The sequence below is a fragment of the Brachyhypopomus gauderio genome, chromosome 12 (assembly GCF_052324685.1).
Source record: "Brachyhypopomus gauderio isolate BG-103 chromosome 12, BGAUD_0.2, whole genome shotgun sequence".
In the NCBI taxonomy this organism is placed as follows: domain Eukaryota; kingdom Metazoa; phylum Chordata; class Actinopteri; order Gymnotiformes; family Hypopomidae; genus Brachyhypopomus; species Brachyhypopomus gauderio.
Genome location: NC_135222.1, coordinates 9777373 through 9801293, shown reverse-complemented (window position 1 = coordinate 9801293; position 23921 = coordinate 9777373). Strand labels below are relative to the sequence as shown.

At 44.6% G+C, this 23921-nt stretch overlaps 1 protein-coding gene across 3 annotated transcripts in view; it reads left to right on the top strand.

Moving 5' to 3' along the window:
- Window positions 1-23921, top strand: part of adamtsl3 (ADAMTS-like 3) — a 111922-nt gene that overhangs the window by 64676 nt on the left and 23325 nt on the right. For all 3 annotated transcript variants that reach the window (XM_077023038.1, XM_077023037.1, XM_077023039.1), the window contains 10 exons: window positions 1290-1364; window positions 6066-6223; window positions 8799-8910; window positions 9370-9508; window positions 9887-9937; window positions 10509-10713; window positions 11376-11523; window positions 13539-13623; window positions 16194-16483; window positions 16669-16798. In XM_077023038.1, coding sequence (XP_076879153.1) covers window positions 1290-1364; window positions 6066-6223; window positions 8799-8910; window positions 9370-9508; window positions 9887-9937; window positions 10509-10713; window positions 11376-11523; window positions 13539-13623; window positions 16194-16483; window positions 16669-16798 — 1393 coding nt within the window. The remainder of the gene's footprint in view (window positions 1-1289; window positions 1365-6065; window positions 6224-8798; window positions 8911-9369; window positions 9509-9886; window positions 9938-10508; window positions 10714-11375; window positions 11524-13538; window positions 13624-16193; window positions 16484-16668; window positions 16799-23921) is intronic.

Here is a 23921-nt window from a genome sequence, read left to right as displayed (position 1 = left end):
TGAAAGACGGGTGTGGAAAAATAGACACAACAACCCATGACTTTATTGATTCTTGTTTCTTGAAGTATTTATGCATACTTACGCGCCAACATTTATTATTGCATTTGGTTAAAGTGTTTATTCTCTTAAAATACTCCACCACATTGCATTAACTGTGTGATCTTTGAAAAGCAAAATCCATCCCATAGCCTCATTTCAAACTTCTTTAATCAAGTTTTTGTCTTTGCCAGACCATTGACCAGGTCCCAGAACTTTATTTCATTATAGCCATTAAATCCAAGGACTTGCTGATGGTTTCCAATTATTAGCTGTTTTTTTCTCCCTTTTTTCTCTCTCTGTGTGTGTGTGTGTGTGTGTGTGTGTGTGTGTGTGTGTGTGTGTGTGTGTGTGTGTGTGTGCACTCCTGTGTGTTTGTGTATGGGAGTGGTGGTAGGAGAATTGAATTCTCCTGGATTGGATGCAGTAGCCATTGCCAGGCTGGGAAAACAGCTCCTTGCTAAAAAGCATTAGGACTCCTCCTCTTGGGAAACCTCAGTCCTCATATAGGGGTCTCCCCTAGTCTCTCCTCATATAGGGGTCTCCCACAGTCTCTCCTCATATAGGGGTCTCCCGCAGTCTCTCCTCATATAGGGGTCTCCCACAGTCTCTCCTCATATAGGGGTCTCCCGCAGTCTCTTCTCATATTGGGGTCTCCCCTAGTCTCTCCTCATATAGGGGTCTCCCCTAGTCTCTCCTCATATAGGGGTCTCCCCTAGTCTCTCCTCATATAGGGGTCTCCCCTAGTCTCTCCTCATATAGGGGTCTCCCGCAGTCCCGCAGTTAAATCCTGTCTAATATAAATACATCATTATGCATGTAACAAAATATATAGCATAAGCACTGATCATTAATAGCTGCATAAGATGATTTGTGTCGTAACAGAGAAGTTTTAAGAAGGCCATATGAATCTTTATCAAAAGACCTCTCCTTTCCTCTCCTCTCCTATTGTCTACTGTCCTCTCCTGTTCTCTCCTCTCCTGTCCTTTCTTTTCCTCTCCTCTCTAGTTCTCTCCTTTCCTCTCTACTCCTTTCCTCTCATCACCTGTTGTCTCATTTCCTCTCTTTCCTGATCTCTCCTTTCCTCTCCTCTCCTCTCCTCTCCTCTCCTGAATCCATTAGACATGGATGAGTGCTGGCTTCAACTACATCTCACCTACTGTCCCTTTGGCATCTGTAGGGTGGCATTTTTCCTGAGAAAGAGGAACTCTGTTCTGTCATTATAACTCTTGTATGTTTCTGTCTTTCTGTAGCCATGAAGACTGTGATTGAAGTTCCACTGGGTAGCAGAGGTCTGAGACTCACAGCCAAAGGACCAGATATTATAGGTAAGGTTACAGTTTCTCTGTCTATTTTTATGTCAGTCCAGAAACCATTGGGACAAACAGATGTAAAGTTTAATTTGAAGTCTTTTGAAATTCAAGGTTGGGCCTGAGATATAATTTCTGACAGAATCGTTGTCATTCTGACCACAGTTTATGACAAATTGCCCTTTGTAATGTTTCATGAGGTCATGATGCTGACTGATTAATGATTATTAATGCTAAGAAAAGAAATAAATAGCTGATTTTCATCTTTGATTTTTGTCAGCTACTTTTATGGCTACAGTGTTGTCTTTTAACACACTGCTGTTATTGTGGGCAAAAAGGTTTCTGTTTGTGTTATAAAAGTTGTGAATTCTCAGGTGCTGTGTCAGTTTTATTAGAGGTATTGCTTTCTCTATAAATAAAGCCTACCCTTAAATTAGTTTTAAATGTCTCATTTTTTCTCCATTTTCCTCTTGCCATTCTAATTTACACTCTAGACCCACCTTCCTCCTACCTCTGCGTCTTTTCCTCACCTCCCCAGTCTCCACGGCTCCAGAAGACCTGTCAGTGTTTCACGGGGTGTTCTTTACTCCTCACTATGCTGAGAGAGCAGCATAAGACTGAGAGGCATTAGGGAGAGATGAGCAAAAAGAACCGCATCTTCCTTCCTGACAGTTTCAGGGACTCTGTGTGTGTGTGTGTGTGTGTGTGTGTGTGTGTGTGTGTGAGAGAGAGAGAGAGAGAGAGAGAGAGAGAGAGAGAGAGAGTGAGAGAGAGAGAGAGAGAGAGAGAGAGAGAGAGAGAGAGAGAGAGAGAGAGAGATGTGTATATGTGAGGTGTGTGAGTGTTATTAATTTTCTACATCAGAGTCAAGGCAAAAGTTGCATTCCTATATTTACAGTTGTGGTAGTATTGCAGAGGGTAGTGATAGTGAAGGAGAAGTAAGGGGCTGAAGTGAGGACAGAAGTGAGGACAGAAGTAAGGGGCTGAAGTGAGGACAGAAGTAAGGGGCTGAAGTGAGGACAGAAGTGAGGACAGAAGTAAGGGGCTGAAGTGAGGACAGAAGTGAAGACAGAAGTAAGGGGCTGAAGTGAGGACAGAAGTGGAGACAGAAGTAAGGGGCTGAAGTGAGGACAGAAGTAAGGGACTGAAGTGAGGACAGAAGTAAGGGGCTGAAGTGAGGACAGAAGTAAGGGGCTGAAGTGAGGACAGAAGTAAGGGGCTGAAGTAAGGGGCTGAAGTGAGGACAGAAGTAAGGGGCTGAAGTGAGGACAGAAGTAAGGGGCTGAAGTAAGGGGCTGAAGTGAGGACAGAAGTAAGGGGCTGAAGTGAGGACAGAAGTAAGGGGCTGAAGTAAGGGGCTGAAGTGAGGACAGAAGTAAGGGGCTGAAGTGAGGACAGAAGTAAGGGGCTGAAGTAAGGGGCTGAAGTGAGGACAGAAGTAAGGGGCTGAAGTGAGGACAGAAGTAAGGGGCTGAAGTAAGGGGCTGAAGTGAGGACAGAAGTAAGGGGCTGAAGTGAGGACAGAAGTGAAGACAGAAGTAAGGGACTGAAGTGAGGACAGAAGTAAGGGGCTGAAGTGAGGACAGAAGTAAGGGGCTGAAGTGAGGACAGAAGTGAAGACAGAAGTAAGGGACTGAAGTGAGGACAGAAGTAAGGGGCTGAAGTAAGGGGCTGAAGTGAGGACAGAAGTGAGGACAGAAGTAAGGGGCTGAAGTAAGGGGCTGAAGTGAGGACAGAAGTGAGGACAGAAGTAAGGGGCTGAAGTAAGGGGCTGAAGTGAGGACAGAAGTGTTCTCATGATCTTTACTGCAGGGGCCAGGAAATGGCCATCTGCCAGAGTTCCATGATGGATGTATAGAGTAAGGAGAACTATACTGTAGCATATTGCACAATAACCTACCCCACATGCACATAACCATACATGCAACATACAGTTGTGATCAAATTTATTCAACCCCCACTGAAATAAAGTGTTTTGGCCAGTTTGACATTGATTTTGATCATTTCAGTCATCTTATTTACAATTATATCAAAGAGGCACTTATAAATTAGACAAACATAACATAATATTTATGATGGAATAACCACAAATGTCTTTACTGTGCTCACATCATTATCAGTTTTATTCAACCCCCTAGTGACATTATTTTTTAGTACTTAGTACAACATCCTTTTCCAGTTATGACAGCTTTCAAGCGTGAAGCATAGCTTGACACAAGTGTCTTGCAGCGACCTATGGGTATCTTAGCCCATTCTTCATGGGCAAAAGCCTCCAGCAGTCACATTCTTAGGCTTGCGCACTGCAACTGCCTTCTTTAGGTCCCACCAGAGGTTCTCAATTGGATTTAAGTCTGGTGATTGCGATGGCCACTCTAGAATGTTCCAGCCTTTCATGTTCAACCATGCTCTAGTGGACTTGGATGTGTGCTTCGGATCATTGTCCTGTTTGAAGGTCCAACGTCTCCCAAGCCGCAGGTTTGTGACTGACTCCATCACATTTTCCTCCAAGATCTCATGGTACTGAAGGGAATTCATGGTACCCTGCACACGTTGAAGCTTTCCTGTACCATTAGAAGCAAAACAGCCCCAAAGCATAATTGACCCCCCGCCATGCTTCACAGTAGGCAAGGTGTTCTTTTGTTCATAAGCCTGGTTCTTCCTTCTCCAAACATAGCGCTGGTCCATTGTCCCAAACAGTTCTAATTTAGTTTCATCTGACCACAGTACACTGTTCCAAAACCTTTGTGGCTTGTCCACATGACTTTTGGCATACTGCAGTCGACTTTTCTTGTTCTTTGGAGTCAGCAAGGGGATGCGTCTGGGCGTTCTGGCATGGAGGTCTTCGTTATGCAGTGCGCGCCTTATTGTCTGAGCTGAAACTTCAGTGCCCACATCTGACAGGTCTTTTTTCACTTCCTTAGCAGTCACGCGGGGATTTTTCTCCACATTACGCTTCAGGTAGCGCACAGCAGTCGCGGTCAGGATCTTCTTTCTGCCACGACCAGGTAACGTTTCCACTGTGCCCTTTAACTTGAACTTGCGAATGATACTTCCGATAGTGTCTCTTGGAATATTTAACAACTTCGCAATCTTTTTATATCCATTGCCATTCTTGTGAAGAGCAATAACCTCTTCTCTTGTCTTCTGGGACCATTCTCTTGCCTTCACCATGCTTGGAAACACACCAGTAGATGTCTAGAAGGAGCTGAGTATCACAGTCCTTTTAAATCTGCCTAATTGGTGCTTATCATGCTTGATTGCTGCTCGTTGACATCCACAGATGTTTTCAATACCTGATGGAAAACACTGGAATGAACCTCTGTTCTTAGGAGTGGTAGTCGTAAAGGGGTTGAATAATTGTGTCAATGAAGAAATCACAAAAAGGCCATTTAATACTTTATGACAAAAAAAATTGATGCTATCTTAGTTGCATTTAGTTCTTTAACAAGTCCTTGTAAGATTTCATTATGAACACAATTACAAATGTGCACTGAATTCCATAAAACCCTTCGCAGCATTGGGGGTTGAATAAATTTGATCACAACTGTAGATGTCTACATGCACACACACACACACACACACACGCACACGCACACGCACACGCACACGCACACACACACACACACACACACACACACACACACACACACACACACACAGACACACACACACACACACACACACACACACACACACACACACACACACACACACACACACACACTTCACTTCTAGTATTTGAAGTCCTTTGATTTCCCCCTTATACACACACTGTACCTGGTGTGTTTTTATGCACAGCCACAGTTTTTACCACATGTTTTGTCTTGTCAGACCTTTCAAAAAACAGGTTTGGTTGACCTTAAAATTACTTCCACAGATCATTTATTAAATATCAGGAGGCTCACAATATGGATCTGGAAAAGTTGATTATAGACAGAAATGTAGAAAAGGAAAAGAGCACAGAAAAAGAGAAAACAAAACAGTAATGGTTCAGTACCCAGCAGTCAAGTTCATGAACTCAAGAGAAACTAAATATTATCAGAAGCCATTTAGAAGTGGATAATAATATTTCCTCTAGTCAGAGTCATGGTAGGATTTTGGTGTTGAGAGCTGTTATAATTATGAATGGTTCCTTAACACAAAATGCAAAGCTGCATTATTGTCTAATGATTTCAATTTGTAAAGCTGATCATTTCTTTTTGCAAGTATTATATACAATCTTGACAATCTGGGACATGTAAATAATAGAAGCAATGTTCCCTATTTAATCTCTTCCAAAAGGATCATTTGTTTTCGGAATGGCTTAATGGGTTAGTGGAATACAGAGAGCGCTAGATGAAGAAAAACGCAATCAAACAAAAAAGAACGACCTTAAAATTTTGCAGTTTTGCCAATAAACAGCTGAACATGATTAGGCCTCCGCTAAACACAAGGTTTGTTTTTCATCCCTGCTTGCTTTTGAGTTTTTTGGGGGGGAGTTCTAACCAAAGAGATCAGTCAATTAGTGTTCACATTGATTTATACAAACACTCCACTGGTTTCATGATTTTCTCTACGACGTGAAAACAGATTGCAAATAACTCTTGTCAAGAAGGATTTGAAATTCTTCACCTATTAATTATTTCAACAGCACCTATGTTAATACATTCCACAAACGGTCGGTTTTCTTTGGCGGTTCTTGGAATAAATCACTTTAATGGTTGTATGGCTGTTTGTCAGTGATTGAGGCGCACACAGCCAGTGGCAAGAAAGAGGAGATGGTGTTCAGCTCAGCTGGCTCGTACGTACTGGCCAACAGCATCGTGGACTTCCAGAGAGGAACTGAGAGGCAAGCCCTTCGGTCACATGGGCCTCTCTCCGCAGACTTCACCATCAAGGTGAGCAGCAGTATGTGCAGGATCAAAACTACACCACCTCTACACCACCTCTGCACCTCCACGCACTGAAAACAGACCAGGGACATTTATTGGATAGGCCAGTAAAATTGTTTAGAATTGTTTAATATTTAGCATGAGGACACGTTTCTTTTATGAATGTTTAAGGTTAGCTCTGTAAGGAGGACTGGTGCTGACTGATTAATGGAAGGGAAGGAAAACATTTCTTGTGGTGTTTGTGTAAGATTTCCACTCATTTTCATTGATCTTTTTTTAATCCTTAATAATGGATGGTAGCTATCAAGCCGTTAACAACTGATATTAAGAACCTGATAACTAACATACTCCAACATCCTTCATGATGGCTGTACCATCCATCTACTTAGGCTCGTTAGGCCTGGTGGGGAGTGAGATTGGGATTAGATTAAGACTAGACTCCATTCAGCTGGGATGTGCTACTCTGAGATGCTTCCATTCTTTCAGATTTAGACCCCATAGCACACTTCTCCTCATTACTGCATATTTTTGATGCCAGGAGTTATTTCAGTGATAAAAGCAGAAAAATCCGTGAAGACTTTATTTATGAAAAAGTGCAATGCTGCAGTACCTTCACTGGACAAATTATTTTAAGAATCAATAGATGGAAAACAGAATAATGATGTAGAGTAATGACTCCTCATAAAGAGACAGATGTTACTATCTAATTCAGGTGTGGGCTTGACCTGCCCTGTTTGGGAAAATAAATCTACTCCTCACAACAGAATGTTGTTACCATATGTGTAATATAACCCAATCAAAAGGCATTTTAAAGGACCTCAGGAGCACAATTGCATAAGAACCTCTAAAACATAATTTGGCAATCAGAAGGATGTACGATAGGTAGCCATTGCTTCACCAGCCTGCTGCTCTTACTAGGAGAGTGTGTCCTACATAGATAAAAGCAAATACACTGCACAGTCCTCATGCAACGGTGAGAGCAGATAACGATCTGCAGGCATCTCCTGCCGTTGGTAATACCTGTTCCAGAGAGAGTCAGAAAGACATGCAAGAGGACGATCAGAAGGTTACTGCTACTTGTAAAATAAACAAGTAAAATAAGTAAACAAGTAAAATAGGTAAACAAGTAACATAAGAGATATTCCCACACATCTCGAGTTCTGTGAGGCACATGAGTTAAAAGCTAAAGTATTTGGGAAATATACACAGCTTTGTGTTTGGGGAAAAAAGAAATATATCCCAGAATCCAAACCTCATTCTAACTCTGAAAACGCTGAAAGGATTGTGATGGTGTTTGGCAGTTCTGATGCCTCAGGGCTTGGACGGCTTGCAGTTATTGAGCGAGCAATGAACTTCAAGTTGTATCATGAATTTCTCTAGGAGAATGTCAGGCCATCCATTTGTGATCTCGAGTTTTAAAAAGGCTCCAAGATGACAATGGTTCAAAACACAGGAGCAAATCAACAGAGTGACTTAAATTACATATTGTGGAAAGGCCAGACTGGAGTCATGACCTCAGGCCTATTGAGGTGCTGTGGGGATAATATGAAGCAGGATCTTCAGGACAAGCATTCTCAAAGTGCACATGACCAAAATGACCTTCTAACCACTGCACTGCACTCACACACAGCATTTGGAAATTAAGTATTGAAGATGAATGTTGTACTATTTACTAAAAATAAAAATTTGTTAGTTTCTGAAGATAAAGGTTCTACTATTAACTGAAGACAAAGCTTATTGAAGATGGAGAAGATTAGGGTTCATGTTTTTTTGTGTACACAATTTGTTCAGTAAAGATACAGTACTGCAATTCTTAAAGTTTTTATTATTAAATAGATGTTTTTTATTGTATCAAAAAAAAATCAGACTTTTTCTAATAATTGAACATTTTGATATTGTGCTACTAAGTCCTATTAGAGTGTTGATCCCTTTCAGTATATTGTGGCTGAACTGTTTTATTGAGCTCTCAGCATACATAAAGACAAGGAAACAACGGGCATGCGTTTCTCTTAGAGTTCTCTCTGCAGAGGCATATACATTGCCATATGATTGCGTTGTGGGTACGTATCCCTATGAATTAGGTTAGGTCCAGATGATTGAGCTCCAGAACCATAATCAGCTGCCAGTGTCACTGCAGTTTAATGGTAAATGAACATGACTCATTTCTCTGGCCAGTTGATGAGGTGCATCACGGCCGCTTAGCTAACCGCTACCGCCATGGAAACCAAGGCTTGGAGAGCTCGAGTGCTGAGCGGTACACGCCGTGTTTCATGAGCAGCCGATGATGTCATGAGGAGCCGATGATGTCATGGCATTTTGTAGCTTTGCTGCGTCCTGCTGATTGGGTGCATTTTGCGTTCTAAGTCTCAGATTGATTTTGGTTGGAGAGTGACTTGGGAACTGATTAATATGGAGGACGCGCCACTGAGTGCCCTTGATGGTGACTAAGACACGAGCTGAGAAAGCTTAATGAATGTTATATTAGTGCATTAAAGGGGTCATGGGTCCCAATAAGTGCTTTCAAATTTTCATTTCTTCATCCTCTGTGACATGTGATCAAAGTCTTTCTGCTCCATATCAGCTGAAGTATGCAGCCCCCAAAGACACCACAGTGCAGTTCCTGTTCCACCAGCCCATCCGCTACCAGTGGAGAGAGACGGACTTCTTCCCCTGCTCCGTGACCTGTGGAGGAGGTGATCTGAGGACCTTGCTTCCCTCTACTCTAGTGTTTGAACACAGCCGATTCAGCAGTTCAGTGGCAGGGATTCACTGGCCACCTATTGTGGACCTGGGGTTCAGTCCTATTTTGCCAACTATGGGCAGGTAGTTTGTTATGGGGGTGCAGTGTTCAGGGTGTGTTTATATGCTGAGGAATAACACAATGCCTTGAGCCAAACACTTTACCCATATTGTCCCAGCAACATGTTTAAATATGGAGCCTCATTCTTCTCTGACCCTTTAGTGTGTGTCATTGAAAAACGGATTTTCTAAATGCACTTTTCCTCGTAAAGTAAAGACAGGTTTCCTTCTGGCTCTAGTGCAGCTTTTTTGGAAACCCAGTCCTAAGTGTTTGTTGTTAGACACATTCATTCTTATAAAATGCAATGGATTGATGAGCAGATAAGAAAAAATAAGTCTGAATAACTTCTCAGGCTACCAGCTGAACTCAGCCGACTGCATGGACATTCGTTACAACAAATCTGTGCCGGACCACCACTGCTACGGCTACCCAGAGAACACCAAGCCCAAACCCAAGCTCAAGGAGTGTAACATGGACCCCTGCCTTGAAAGGTTGGGCCTTCTCCCCCACACCTCCCTTATTTTACCACACAGGCTCCCGGTGATGGATATCTGTGAGTCAAGACAGCATGCCAAATCAAGCAAACTTCAGGACAACTTTCCGAGGTTTTATAATTAATTTTCTTTGCTTTATAAGGCAACCATACGGTGTTTGACAGTGACAGATGCAGGCTAATAAACCAGCGAAAAGGCTGCATAAGTCACACCGCATGACATACGTGCTTTTTCACACCGCATGACATACGTGCTTTTTCACACTGCATGACATATGTGGGTTTTTTTCACACTGCATGACATATGTGCTTTTTTTTCTTTAAGAAGGCAAAGTTAAGATTTGACACTGAGCGTTCTCGTGCGTTGTCTTCGCAGTGACGGATTCAAGGAGGTGATGCCTTACGATCACTTCCAGCCTCTGCCACGGTAAGCCAGTTGCCATGGTGACCCCTATTTTACCTGGGGCAAGACAGCTGTACTGAGATCAGCTGTCCATTATCCATGGACCTGTTTCCATTACAATGTGGAGGCCAAAACTAATCCCAGGTCATATAGATTGATGTTATAGAGCAGCGCTTCCCAACGAATTTCAGCCAATTAAAAAGCTATAAAGGAATGAATCATATGGATCAGGTGTGTTGGGGTTATGCTGAAGCTAAACTATGGAAGCTCTCCAGGAGGATGCTTGGAGATCCTGTTTACAGAGGCATTAGTGAGAGAAGTTTGATAAATGTGAACAATTGTATTTATATTAGACATGAATTCCTCTGTAACTTTTAGATGCTATGATACTGTAAGGAACACTCATGTTTCTTCTGAATAAATAATTTAATGAATGCAAAGTTTGAAATCAACTTGAAAAAACTCAAGTTCTTCAACTCAGCCAATCTTAACGGAAGTAAAGAGAGGTCTGGAGCAGCAGGTCTCGTCTGACTGGGGACCACAGGCGCGTGGAGTGTGTAAGTGTGTCTGATGCTTTGGCTCGGTGGCCACGCAGGTGGGAGCAGAACCCCTGGACGTCGTGCTCGGTGTCGTGCGGAGGGGGCAGCCAGGAGCGGAGCGTGACGTGCGTGGAGGAGGACATACAAGGGCAGCTGGTGCAGGTGGAGGAGTGGAAGTGCAGCCACTCGCCCCGCCCGTCCACCAAACAGAGCTGCAACCTGTTCCACTGCCCCAAGTGGGTGGCCATGGAGTGGTCTCAGGTGCGCACAGCTCACACTAACCCAGGTTCCCGTAGCTCACCTTGTAGAGCAGGTAAAGCAAAATGTCTACAAGGTACTTCTATGAGAGTGGGCAAGGACTGTTTGTCTGTTTTTGCATTACTTCCATGAATTATCTTACTTCCTAATATTCCATTTTCTCAGTAATGTAACGTAATGTAGATGCTAGAATATTTCTCATTGCAATGTTAGTGCTGTAATATTAAGAGCAAAGAGTGTGATGTCAGGAATTAAAAGATTATGGTAATCATGACCTTCTTCTCTATGGTGTCTCTCAGTGGTGGGTGTGAGTGTGAGTGTGAGTGTGTGTGTGAGTGTGTGTGTGTGTGTGTGTGTGTGTGTGTGTGTGTGTGTGTGTGTGTGTGTGTGTGTGTGTGTGTGTGTGTGTGTGTCCATATGTGTGTATGTGCATGTGCATGTGTGTGCTTGTGTGTGTGTGTGTGTGTGTGTGTGTGTGTGTGTGTGTGTGTGTGTGTGTGTGTGTGTGTCCATATGTGTGTATGTGCACGTGCATGTGTGTGCTTGTGTGTGTGTGTGTGTGTGTGTGTGTGTGTGTGTGTGTGTGTGTGTGTGTGCGTGCACATTTACGTCTGTGCTGTGTGTGTTTACTCTGTGTTGTGTTACACGTGTGTGTCTTCCCCCAGTGTACGGTGACCTGTGGGCGGGGTTTGCGTTACCGTGTGGTTCTGTGTATTGATCACAGAGGCCAGCACACGGGGGGCTGCAGTTCTAGCCTCAAACCCCACATCAAGGAGGACTGCCTGGTGCCCGTCGCATGCCACAAGCCCAGGGGTAGGTACCCGGCGCCATGGGCACCAGGAGGGCGGGGGGGGGGGGACAGGACACTGGACCAAAAATATATTCCGGAAGAGGCTTAAATTGAGATGATATGATAATCTCATACAGTCTGATAACCCTCGTTAAAAATCATGGGACTATGTGGTGAAAACTGAGCGTATTACAGCGCATTGAGGTGTCCATTTTGTGACTGCACTTGTGTGTGAAGACAGTGGGATACAACATATGGGCTGTGTTTGAAGCGCTGCTGGTTTACAGCACAGGGCAGCGAGGGCTGGAAGATCCACCGGCTCTCATACTGCCCACAGCAGCCAGCAGACTGGGGTGCTGAGTCACCCCTGCACAGCCATTCAGCTACATTACAGGCTCTTTGGGTTTGTTTTTCTTTCTTACTCTTTCTCTTCATCTTCCTCTCACTCACTCTGTCAGTGCCTATTTCTCTCTCTCTCTCTCTCTCTCTCTCTCTCTCTCTCTCTCTCTCTCTCAAATTTAGACTTAGTGTTTGCTTTTCCAGCTATCTCCATATGACAAACAATGTGTCATGCTTCAGAAGAGCATAAATGAGTCACACAACCTGCAAGAGGCCAGAAATAGAACTGCCGTGTTTTCCCTGAAGCTGAGCCAAATCTAATCCCGGACGCCTGTGCGTCAGTACCCTTCCTTTGAAAGCCACTGGGCTCATGACAACTCATAGTCCCCTAGAACAGGAAAGGGCCCTGTGGAGAGTCTGCAGCTGAAAGGCACTTCGCAGTGTGAATGTATCATGAGTTTGTGGCACGAGGGCTGTCAAAAATGACTCTAAATGGAAAAACCAATTTGCAAATCCCGATTTATATATGGATTTCTCACACAGCATTTTGCATTCACACTTGGCCCGCTTGTTCATTCTGGCAGGCCTCAGCGATGGCGCCCGTTCGTAGATGAGGCTGTCTGCTCTGATGTCAGATGTTTGTCGGACTGCCATTAGCAAAACCCATGAATCCCACAATCCCCTGTACTGAAGGCCAAAGCCTCAGGACGTCCTCTCACGAGCCGTGTTTAACAACCCTGGTTACCCCAACCCCTGCCGTTCCCCCAAGCTGCGATAATCGCTCCCTGATTCAATAAACGGCCACTCGCATAAATATTTGATTGACAGATGGAGATTTATATAGGCCTTGGATTCAGAGGGAGTATGAGGGATTGTTGGGCAGGGTGTGGGCAGTTGGGCATGGTGGGTGGGTTTAAGGGTTGTGGGTTTGGGGTTTGTGGGTGAGAGGGCGGGCTTTCAGTAGGGGGGGGCGGTCCTTCTCTTTTGAATGTGATGGGGTCTTAGAGTTGGTGTGGTTTGCAGGCGGTGGAGTGTGTAACTGGCAGAGTTTGCTTAAAGTGCCATTCTGGAGGCAGATTATGAGGAGGTAATTTTGTGGTCCAGTGTGGCAGAATGTTTGGCCACTTCCTGTGGAGAGCTAGCCTGTATCCACCTCTCCTTACCATGTCCGTTCCACAGGAAAGTTAACCCAACTGACCTCAGAACAGGTCTCCCTGGACAGGCGTGGTCATCATATTTAGTTCAGCACATAGGAGAGCACTTTCTAATTGGCGCCAAGCCCTGTTACAGTGTAATCCTCCTCGCGTTTGCATGTTGGAGTGTGAGCAGCCGTTGACCCCACAGCACATGCAGGTGCTGCTTTGTTTGAGCGTGTGAATGAGCTACAGTGTGCACTCTGTTCACCCTGGTGCCTCGGAGGCTTTTCTCCTCACGTTTCTTGTGCGGCGGTGCGTCTCTGTAAGATATGGACTACTAAAAGCGGCTTTGTGAGTTTTCTCTAGCACCCGCTTTTGAAGCTGAGAAGGCCTGGCCTACTTTTCAGGCAGACAGCGTTGAGATACACAGCAATCTTTTGTAATGGAGTCCTGATAAGGTGGCCATCCATTAGGGTACAATCCATGGTTTGATTAATTTGCGTGTGTGTGTGTGTGTGTGTGTGTGTGTGTGTGTGTGTGTGTGTGTGTGTGTGTTGTTACAGAGAGTGTACCTGTAGAAGCCAAGCTACCGTGGCTCAAACAAGCTCAAGAACTGGAGGAGACCAAAGTTGCCAGAGAAGAGCCAACGTGAGTTTGCCCTTCAGTATCAAACCAATAGGAAGCCAGGCCACGCCCCTTCAAATCATTTCCTGCACCAATCCCTTTATCTCTGATTGGTACATGTTGAAACATTAAACCAGAAGTCATTGTCTGTTTTTATGACAGTATGCATATTGTTTTACTGGAGCTTTAGAATTAGTTAAGGCCTGAATTAAATGTCTACATTTTTGCTGCAGATGGACAGTTGCTCTGTTGCATGGCAGCCAGACAGAGACCTGACACTCCAACCATCTCACCTTTGTCCTGTACATCCATACCGTGACTTACATTTGGTTAGGAAGCTGTGTCCTGCAAGGATGCTTTTCACTGACTCACACTGGTAGCACCAGGGGCACTGGGAGCACTGGGAGCATTGGGAGCACTGGTAGCACTGGGGCCACTGGGAGCACTGGGGACACTGGGGGCACTGGTAGCACTGGGTGCACTGGTAGCACTGGGGGCACTGGGAGCACTGGGGCCACTGGGAGCACTGGGGGCACTGGGGACACTGGGGGCACTGGTAGCACTGGGTGCACTGGTAGCACTGGGGGCACTGGGGACACTGGCAGGCGTCGTGCATCTCTCACTGGAGGCTCCTCGCTGCTGCCCATAACTTTGGAGTTTTTTGTCTTGGTGCAGAAATGGAACGACCTCGGCTGTGTGCTGTCTGTGTCCACACACACACACACACACACACACACACAAATGCACGCACATACACGCACACGCACGCACACACACACACACACACATACACGCATACTCACACACACACACACACACACACACACACGCACGCACATACACGCACATACACGCACAGGCACACACACACACACATATACATACACGCACACTCACAGACACACACCTTAATAGGTATTGTTAGTGTTATCTTCACCCATCTCTGAAACGATACCTCCACTAATAGCAGCCAAGGGACTGAAAACATCTCAATGTACCTCCACCTCTCTCTCCCCCAAACCTCCGCCTCTCTCTCAAACCTCCACCTCTCTCCCCAAACCTCTTGTAACTTGTAAAAGAGAAGTATGTAGGGTGAAATTGTTTAATTGCAGTACAGGGAGCCCTCCATACCTGTGTGTGTGCGTGTGTGTGTGCGTGTGTGTGTGTGTGTGTGTATGTATGTGTGTGTATGTATGTGTGTGCGCGTGTGTGTGCGCGTGTGTGTGTGTGAGGCCAGGGCTGAGATATACTGCTTGCCTGATAACTGCTCTTGAATTACAGTCGTCAGTGTAGTATATCATTCGGCCGGGTCTGTTGTTGGACATTTGCCAGTGTGACTCTGGGTGTCGGTCTCTGGGTGAGCACATCAGTGCCTGTTCCCTGGTTATGGCTAGAGGAGCCTCAGCCTGTGGGCTCCTGCTGCATCGTCTCCCTGCTCCTCTGACCAGGACGGGCGACTGTTTAGCATGGCAAAGGTTTCAGAGTAGCTCCTCAGAGGCAAATACCATCTTTTCGACCTTCTGCTGTACAGAGTAACAGCCCCCCCCCCCCCCCAACACACACACACACACACAAACACACACACACACACACACCACCCAAACATAACGTACCTCACCTCACCAACCCCCACCCCACCATCCCACACCCCACCTCAAAACTAAAACCTGTTTTCTCTATTACCCCAAAAAGTTGTTTTAATTCTGACATCATGATGTCCCCCTAATAACACTGCCGCAATAGACCAAACATGACATGTTTGGAGCTTATGTGGGGAATTACAGGTCTCATAAAGCCTAATCCCTTAAGCCAGGAGTGTGTTTGGACAGCAGGAGTTCAGGAGGTGTGTGGGGTCTCACTTTAACCCTCAACTCCCTCCGCAGCCCTAAGGCCTTTTGCAGCCGCCGCAAAGTGACATTCAAACCACCTTTTTACTGGAAAAATAAAAACCTGAAATAAAAAAGTGTAGCTCGTAGCCTGCATTCTTTCGTCCTTCTTTTGCTCACTGTGTGGTGAGGGAAGACCTTACTGGCTTCTCTCTCTCCATCTGTCTCACTGCGGTGAATCGAATTATGCACGGATCAGATTAGCTTTGAATTTTCCCCGGAAAGCCCGTTTTCCACTTGTCCGAAATGCAGCATGGCAGAGTCGTTCTGTGGTTCATTAGTATTCTTTGTGATGTCTTTTAATATTGTGAGGTTTAATCTTATTTGAACTCTTTTCTGGAACATAAAGCATACTGGCCTAAGTTAGCGTTATTTTTAGCATTGTAACCCAGTATCATTTTGAGATCAGTTAACTTTCATATGGACCCAGCTGGTAATTAAACCTCCATATTACATTGTACTGGATGTTTGTGGTTCATCTTTAGCTGACTTGACCTCTTGAGACTAATGTACTGTCTAGATTAATTTGACAGCAATTTAGAACATGAGTAAATTTTCCAAAAACAATGATCTTTTTATCCCACAGCAAATATAACTCATGAATTGTTTTACTGTATTTGAAATATAATATCTATCTATCTATCTATCTATCTATCTATCTATCTATCTATCTATCTATCTGTGCGTGTGCTCTGTGCGTGTGCTCAGGTTGGTCCCCGGCCCGTGGTCGGCCTGCAGCGTGTCGTGTGGGGTGGGTCTGCAGAAACGCTCCGTCAGGTGCAAGGTGCTGCTGTCCTTCACCCAAGCTGAGGTGGACCTCCCAGATGATGAGTGCAGTGAGCAGAAGCCCCCCCTCCAGAGAGCCTGCAGCCTGGGCCCCTGCACTGGGGCCCCCACGTCCCCGCAGTGGCCCCCGGACACGCAGGCCATCCCCCCACAGCAAGGCTACCTGTGGCAGTACAGCAGCTTCGCGGCCTGCTCGGCCTCCTGTGCTGTGGGTGAGTCGCTCCCACGTGTGGACATAGAAGAGTCACGACGTGGAAGAACCTCTGTTACTGCAAGCATCTCTCGACCTGCGTGACCCCAGCAAAGAAAATGCTGGGAATGAATGCATCTGTATTAATGGGAATAAGTAAGCTACCATGTGCATCGTTTCTCTAAAACCTTCTGGTCTCGCATGCAGGGAGTCAAAGCGCTCTGGTTCGGTGTGTGAAAGCAGAGGTCCAGGAAGTAGTGGACGATGCGTTCTGCGACGACTCGGTCAGGCCGCCTGCCATGGTCCGTATCTGCAACCCGCAGCCCTGTCCGGCCAGGTAGGACATCCCTGCAACCATGACGGCATCCTGTTCTTAATTATGCTAATTAGGCCCAGAAGGCCGAAAGCCAAGATATCTTTGTAAGAAGACATATTAGTGAGAAGTCAAATTTCTGATAGCTGGTCTATATATCTCACCAATGCAGCTTTTGAGTCATAGAGCATGCTGTCACTTTCGCAATTCATTGCATTCATACCGCATTACTGGAAATGTTGCTATCATTTCCATTAACAATTTATTCAAGTCGCTGAAAACCCAGGAAAACACCAGAGGCACGTTTTAGATGACACAGTCGAGCCGGGCCAGCCCCGGGCCGAGGGCCATGGTTGGCAAGGCGTAGGCTGGGCACGGATCTCAGTGGAGGAGGATGGATTGCACGGCCCGCCCACCAAGCCAAGGGACGACCCCCCTCCTCCTCCGCTCCCCTCCCCCCAAAAACGTTGGTCCGCTGTTTGTGGGAGTTTGTGGGAGCCTCAACCGTGCGACCCTTGTGTCCTTCTGCAGAACGCCGTCTGTTTCTGCATTACATATCCAAACATTCCATTAATTCTACTTTGAAGCACTTGTAGACGCACTTATCTGAAGTTTGGAGGAAATGATGGAAGAGGTGAAGTCGTGGGGAGGGGGGTTTAGGGTGCATGTCTGGCAACGTAATGTCATATGAAATAAGTGAGAAGAGTTGGGCAGCTCCATCAAGTGCGCTGATAAGATCAACTAACCCTTCTGTAAATATGTCAAATTAGAGGATGTTTTTGTAGCGCACACAGAAAACAGGTGGTTCTAATATTTTTCACAGTGCTTTTTTCATTCCTTATTATATTCAGCCACGCTTTTGTTCGGAACAAGGCCAGACTGGTCAAAAAGTAATGACTTCATGCCTGGCTCTGAAAATTTGCACATTGTTCGCCTCTAAAATCCAGCACAGGGAAGGCACTGAGCTTTGATGAGGTATCTTAACAAAATATCCAGATATTCTCTATTGAAAATAACATTGTGAATAAAATATTATGAAAAAACAACACGATGGTGTTTGAGCCAAGGCAAGGAAGTAAATTCAATTGTCTTCTCTGGTCTGTGTTATCCTGCTGCAGGGTCTCTGGCCCCTTGATGGTGACTCAGATGACTCTAGCAGGCTGTTGTCAGGACTAGCCATGAGACTGACCTAGTTATTAACCCAGTGCTTTATTCATCTACGAACTGCACCTTAACGACCTGTTAAACCTGCACATTCAGCCTCGTAGGTTCACTGTAAGGCTCACAAAAAAGACCGGAATGACCTGATCAGGGCTTGTTGGTTTAGCATCACCATCGTATACTCTGAACAGGGCATCTGGGTGATAGTATAGTGGGTGATAGTATAGTGAGTGATAGTATAGTGTGAAATTGAACCGTGAAAAAAGCAAAACCTGCCTGAAATGTTCTGATGATCTATTGGGATCAAAAAAGGGTGGGTTGTACCATCCATCTAGTGACCCATTCCTCTGAGGCCAACTCTATGACCAGCAGTTCACAGTTCCATAAAAATCATAATTGCTTCTGCAGCACTGAGTGTGGTAGAAATAAAAGCACAGGTGTGAAGCTTGGGGGGGGGGGGGGGGGGGGTTCAACTCTTTGGGATAAGCCAGTCACCCTCCTGTCTCACATACATCCTCTAAAACAAAGTAGGATAAAGAGACTAGGATAGGTGTGGAAGTGAAAACATTTTGAGTATCTTCACTCTCCTTTTAAAGAGGGAAGTCAAAACTGCCACCACATAGCTAAAATTGGAAATAAATCATTGTAAACGTTTGCAAAGCTCACAGATTCCTGGGTTCATTCCACTCGAATAAGGCTATTAATTCGTCCACCTTATAACCACCTTATTGCTTAGGATGCAGCCTAGAAAGGAGATCCCAGACAGATGGAAAGAGTGTTTCTCTATCTTGGCAAACAGCGTGTTGTCAGCTAAGTGCTGAAGAACGCCCTTGACGTGGCCAAAATGTTTGTCATCACTGTGAACAACAACAGCTTTTCACTAGATTGCAGTTTGAGCACTTTGTTCGTAAAGGCTTACAGCACCGAAGGTGCCTTAATGAGACCATGTAACATGACTAAGTATTAATAATGGCCAGCATCTGTAACAAATGCCTTCTTCCATCTGGGACAAAGAATACATTCAGGGAAGAAACCAGCTTGTGGCCACCGAAGTTCCCTGCAGCACCAGAATCTATTAGCGCTGGAATAGAGGGGGTTGAGAGGGAGGTTACTGAAGAGGGGCGTTCCCCTTCGAAGAGTCCTGACCCTCAGCAGGAGAGGCATAGAGTTAGTTTCTCGTAGGCAGCACGGTCACTCATCCAGGGCCAATCTGGCACGTCCCGCATCTGGTTCTTGATCAGTTAGCTGCTCCTGCAGCAATCAGGATCTATGACAGCTTCGGATTGGATTATCTGTACGAATGGAAACCTGGGTAAATTAAGACAAATCCAAGTAATTGTCTTTGCTGGGTAATTCAGACTTCAGAGAATTGTCAACTGTGTTACAGTGTTAACTGTAAATGTTAATTATTAACTGTAACTGTTTTAAGTACAGTATTGCTCCATCACACCCTCCGCTGCCTCAATCTGAAAGGCAATGGCATGGGGGTACGAAAAGTTGTTTTGGACAGTTTTGTTTTGGAGTTGATGGCCAGTCTTCTGAACTCAGTTGAGGGTTGTCTGTGAGTAGTGACCTGATTCCATATAGCAGACGCCCATAACTACTTTCCAGTAAGCAAAGAGACAACAAAAGCAATTTTAGAACCGTCAGGAAAAGTTGTGGGAGTTTGAAGAAAGTACAGGGAACAGTCAAAGAAAAATCTTTACAGCTTCCCAGTAGGCCATCATACTTTTCATAGAGAACACGGCCCTGTGGTACATAAAATAGCTGAAGGCTAATGCTCTTGAGACTGAGGTGGTGTGTGTAGCTGAGCTAAAACCTCATTGACAGCCTTAGCAAGATGTTGTAGCTGTATCTTGTGGGATCTCACACCATTTTCTTAGGCAAACACAGACGAGAGAAATTGCTACAAACCTGAAGGATCTGTGGTTGGCGAAGTCTCCTGTGAAGCAAACTCAGAAGGATCCATTTTATTGGCTTTAATAAAAACTGTGTTGAGGTATGAAATTGTTGGGCAAAAGTCAAAGACGGAGACACAGGAAGAAAAGATAAAAACCAGAAAGAACATGTGGATAGAAACAGTGCAAAATAGAGCAGACAAGAATCAGAAATCAAGGGCAGGGAGCGTCAAAGACCAGGTAGTAACGATATGCAGGAACAGGCTTGGAAATCGCCTGTCAGAGAGTGTTTGGTCTCTGGGTTTCTCTTCTTCTTTGATCAGTTAAATATGTCAACACGTAACCTCAGGGTGAGGACTTTGGTTAGTTGAGTCCCCTGATATTCAGGTTTCAGAAAAGTAAACAAAATAAATGTTGATTTCTTTTTTAGGAATGGCTTAAAGCAGCACAGTAAAGTAGATATACAGCCGTCTCGATTTCATCTCCTGGAATCACATTGATTTGGTGTACTTTCCCTGCTGATCTAAAAGAGTCTGATACCTCATAGAATAAGACTTTTGTCATTGCACTTAACCCTTCTCTTCTGTGTTAATTTTTCAGTGTCAGTTTATTTATAAATCACATTTAGACATTGAGCAAAGTGCTGTGCAATGTATCCACTGTTATTTTTGCATTACAGTCCTGCTTCCTGACAGCCAGAACTACAATCCCCAAAATACAACACCACATCCCGCAAGATCGTTGGCACCAAAATATTGAACTCACCTGCACTTCATTTACACACACACATATATATATATATATATATATATATATATATATATATATATATATATTGCCTCAATATCTATCTCAACTTTGCCAAGTACTGGCATTTTGCCTTTAGTTAGTGTGTTTAGTTTAGGCAGCCCCGTCGACAGGGGGGGACAACCGGGTCTGTTGTCCCGGGCCCCAGGGCCAGGGGGGCCCATCAAAGAGCCCAGCAATTTATTTTTTATTTAAAGTCTATAATTTTAAATAATCTTGAAATCTTTCATTAATATAAAATTTTGTACTCAAAATAAGCTCAATGGCTAAAATATATGTTTTTTACCCATCTGCATATTTTCCATTAAGTGCATACACCCCCGCCTCCCACTGAAAAATGGTTTGAGCCAGCATCGACCGTAGCTGGCTGGTACCCGCCCAACAGCGGGAAATACAGTGGTGGATAGTTAAAGTAAATACAGAAATCTGGAGCGCAGAAAAGAAAGTCGAATTTTAATGTATTTTAATGCATTGTGTTCCAGGTTTGAAAAGTGCTGGAATTTAGGCTAAAGTACTACTTCGTTTCACAACAAATGTAATTCCAGGACGAAAAATGAGAGAACGTGAAGACGTTAAGATTGGGCGTTTTGAAAATAAACAACCATTAAATAATGTAAATAAAAAGCAAATTATTTCGAGTATATGTATAAATATTTAACTTAATTAAGTTTAGCGTTCAGGGAAATATTGAAATGGACCTTTAAAGTGACGTACAAGTGCTTGAATTCCACCTTATAAAGGTGTAAGAACCCTGCAAACGTGACTTTGTTCATTGCGCTGAAGCGCGGCACGCGCGAAGTTACAAAATTCGAGAGGTGCACGACCTCGCGAAGAATCGAGACTCTCGCGCACGTTCGGTGCCACTGCGATTACGTCATTTTCGCCGCGCGGACCCTCGCGCCGCTCGCGACACGTCAAGTATAAACCAGTCAGCTGTCAGAAACAGCTGATGTGTGGCTGTATTATACTATATGACCTAACACAATTCAATTGACGTAAGCCGGGGGGGGATGGGGGGGATTGGGGGGGGGGCACATGAAACTTTCTTGTCCCGGGCCCCAGCAAGACTGTCAACGGGCCTGAGTTTAGGTACTGAGCCTTTTGTCTCAATTCTTTCTCTGTTATTGAATCTTGCCTGTTTACCTCTGTTTTGGCCTACTGGTTTAATCCGCCCTGTTACTTCCAGATCTGGACTCTGGTTTTTTGGACTCTAGTCTTTACAATCTTGGATTTTTGACATTTGCCTGCTTTTCTTCACCTGTTTTTTTATTGCACCTTTTTATTAAAGTACAGGCATGAAAATCTGTCACCTTTCGGCGAAATTCGCCGTTTTGAAGTTGAAAAGGGTGACCTACGTGAATCGTGTAGATCCGATGAGTTTTTTGTTTGGGGGGGGGGGGGGGGGGGTCGGGAGATTATATGTATATATTTTAATTATCATATTGACTTAATTAGCAAACAGAGCACTTCCGAAATTGGCTATTTCAATGACAGTGGGCAGCAGTTTCCGCCCAGAACCTTCATAGAGGCCAAATAGCGTTTCAATCATACGAACGTTCTTCATTCATGTTATTCATTTACTGCTAAGCGGGACGAGAAGCAGGACCTAGTGCTACACCGCGGACAAGTCAGAAGAGCGTACATTTACCACTACATTTACCAGATCGTACATTTACCAGATCGTACATTTACCACTACATTTACCAGATCGTACATTTTTAATTGGGTGGATTTAATTGGGTTATTAATGGTTTCAATCGTTTTCATATTTGGCGGTAAAACAAAGTTACTGCCGTTCGCTACAGCGTTGAACACTGTCAAATCTAACCACAAGCTCTTGTGATAATAGGCCCATAGTTCGCGTCAACCCCGTGTAGTTAACGGTGACATAAAATAAGAAACAAGATTTTTTTCTAGTGTGTCTGTAGTTGTAACTGGTGAATCCAGGGACGTGTGAGGATAACATTTGCACCAGGGCTGAAAAGGTTGAAGATGAAGTTGTAAACTCTTGTCGTTTGAGTCTACCCTGTGCTTTAGCTCATGTTAGAAAATAAAAACACGTAAACCTGGTATTTTTACAATAATTTTCGCCGCTGATGTATGTATTGGTTCATTAAGACGTAATGGTTTTGACTGAGCCATCCGGAATGGCGAAAGCGGCTTCTTGCGTTTACGGATTGCGTTTACATTGAATCCATTGACATGACAGTCAAAAAAATTTTTTATGGATTTTACTATATTTTACGGAGCCCGTAAGGTGACATCATGTAAAAAATAAATAAATAACGCGTGGCCACGACTTATTAACGCGTGGGAACGAGATACTAACGTCGCCTTTCACACGCGGCAACAAAGTTTTTATATAAAGTAATACTTAATTATCTTGTTCGCACGCGTAAGTCGTTCGCATGCGTTAGTAAGTCGTGGCCACGCGTTATTATATTTTTTACATGACGTCACCTTACGAGCTCCGTAATATTTGGCATCACCTGTCGCTGTATCCCCGTACACCAGCAGCCACCCCAACCCCCCCCCCCCCCCCCCGTCGCAGTATACCCATGACGTCACATGTCAACGCCCCGGCGCCATATCCCCATGACGTCACATGCCCCGCCCCCCGGTCTTCTCACCTTTTTAACCCCTGACCCATTTTCATGCCTGAAAGTATCTTTTGCTCTGGATCTGCGAGCGCCTGTCTCATCCGTGTCACCGATGTCTCATGTATTTTCAAAGAAATAACTTATTTTTTTACCATGCCACAAAATCAGACAATTCATTCTGTTGGGTGGCAAGGAGCTTCATCCTTCTAAACTCTCTGGAAGACAATACCAAAACAAACCCTGATGAGAAGTCAGCTGTCGTGGACAGATATGTAAGGAATCCGGCAGTAAAACCTGTTTGCAAGCAACACGAATCAGCCCATCAATAAATAACCTCTGCACTGTGGCTTTTCAGCTAAATCTGGGTGAAGGACCCTGGACGGCACTGAAGGGATGAAATCCAGAGCTGTATGTAAATAGCAAGTCAAGCTGTCAGAATACGGACATCTCGCTGAAAGAAATGTTTTTTTTTTCTTCACATGAATGACCTATTGCCAATGTCAGCAGTACGGCTGGACCGCCATAGCAATGTGTTATGGAACAGTTTCGTTTTAGCCATTGTTGGGGGGAAAAAAAAAGAAAAGCAAAAAACATCACATTGACAGCACCTTTTCATGTGTTTATGTACCATGTCTCTGGACGCTGGAATGTTTTATGAGCTCCAGAGAGAGAGGTTTTTTT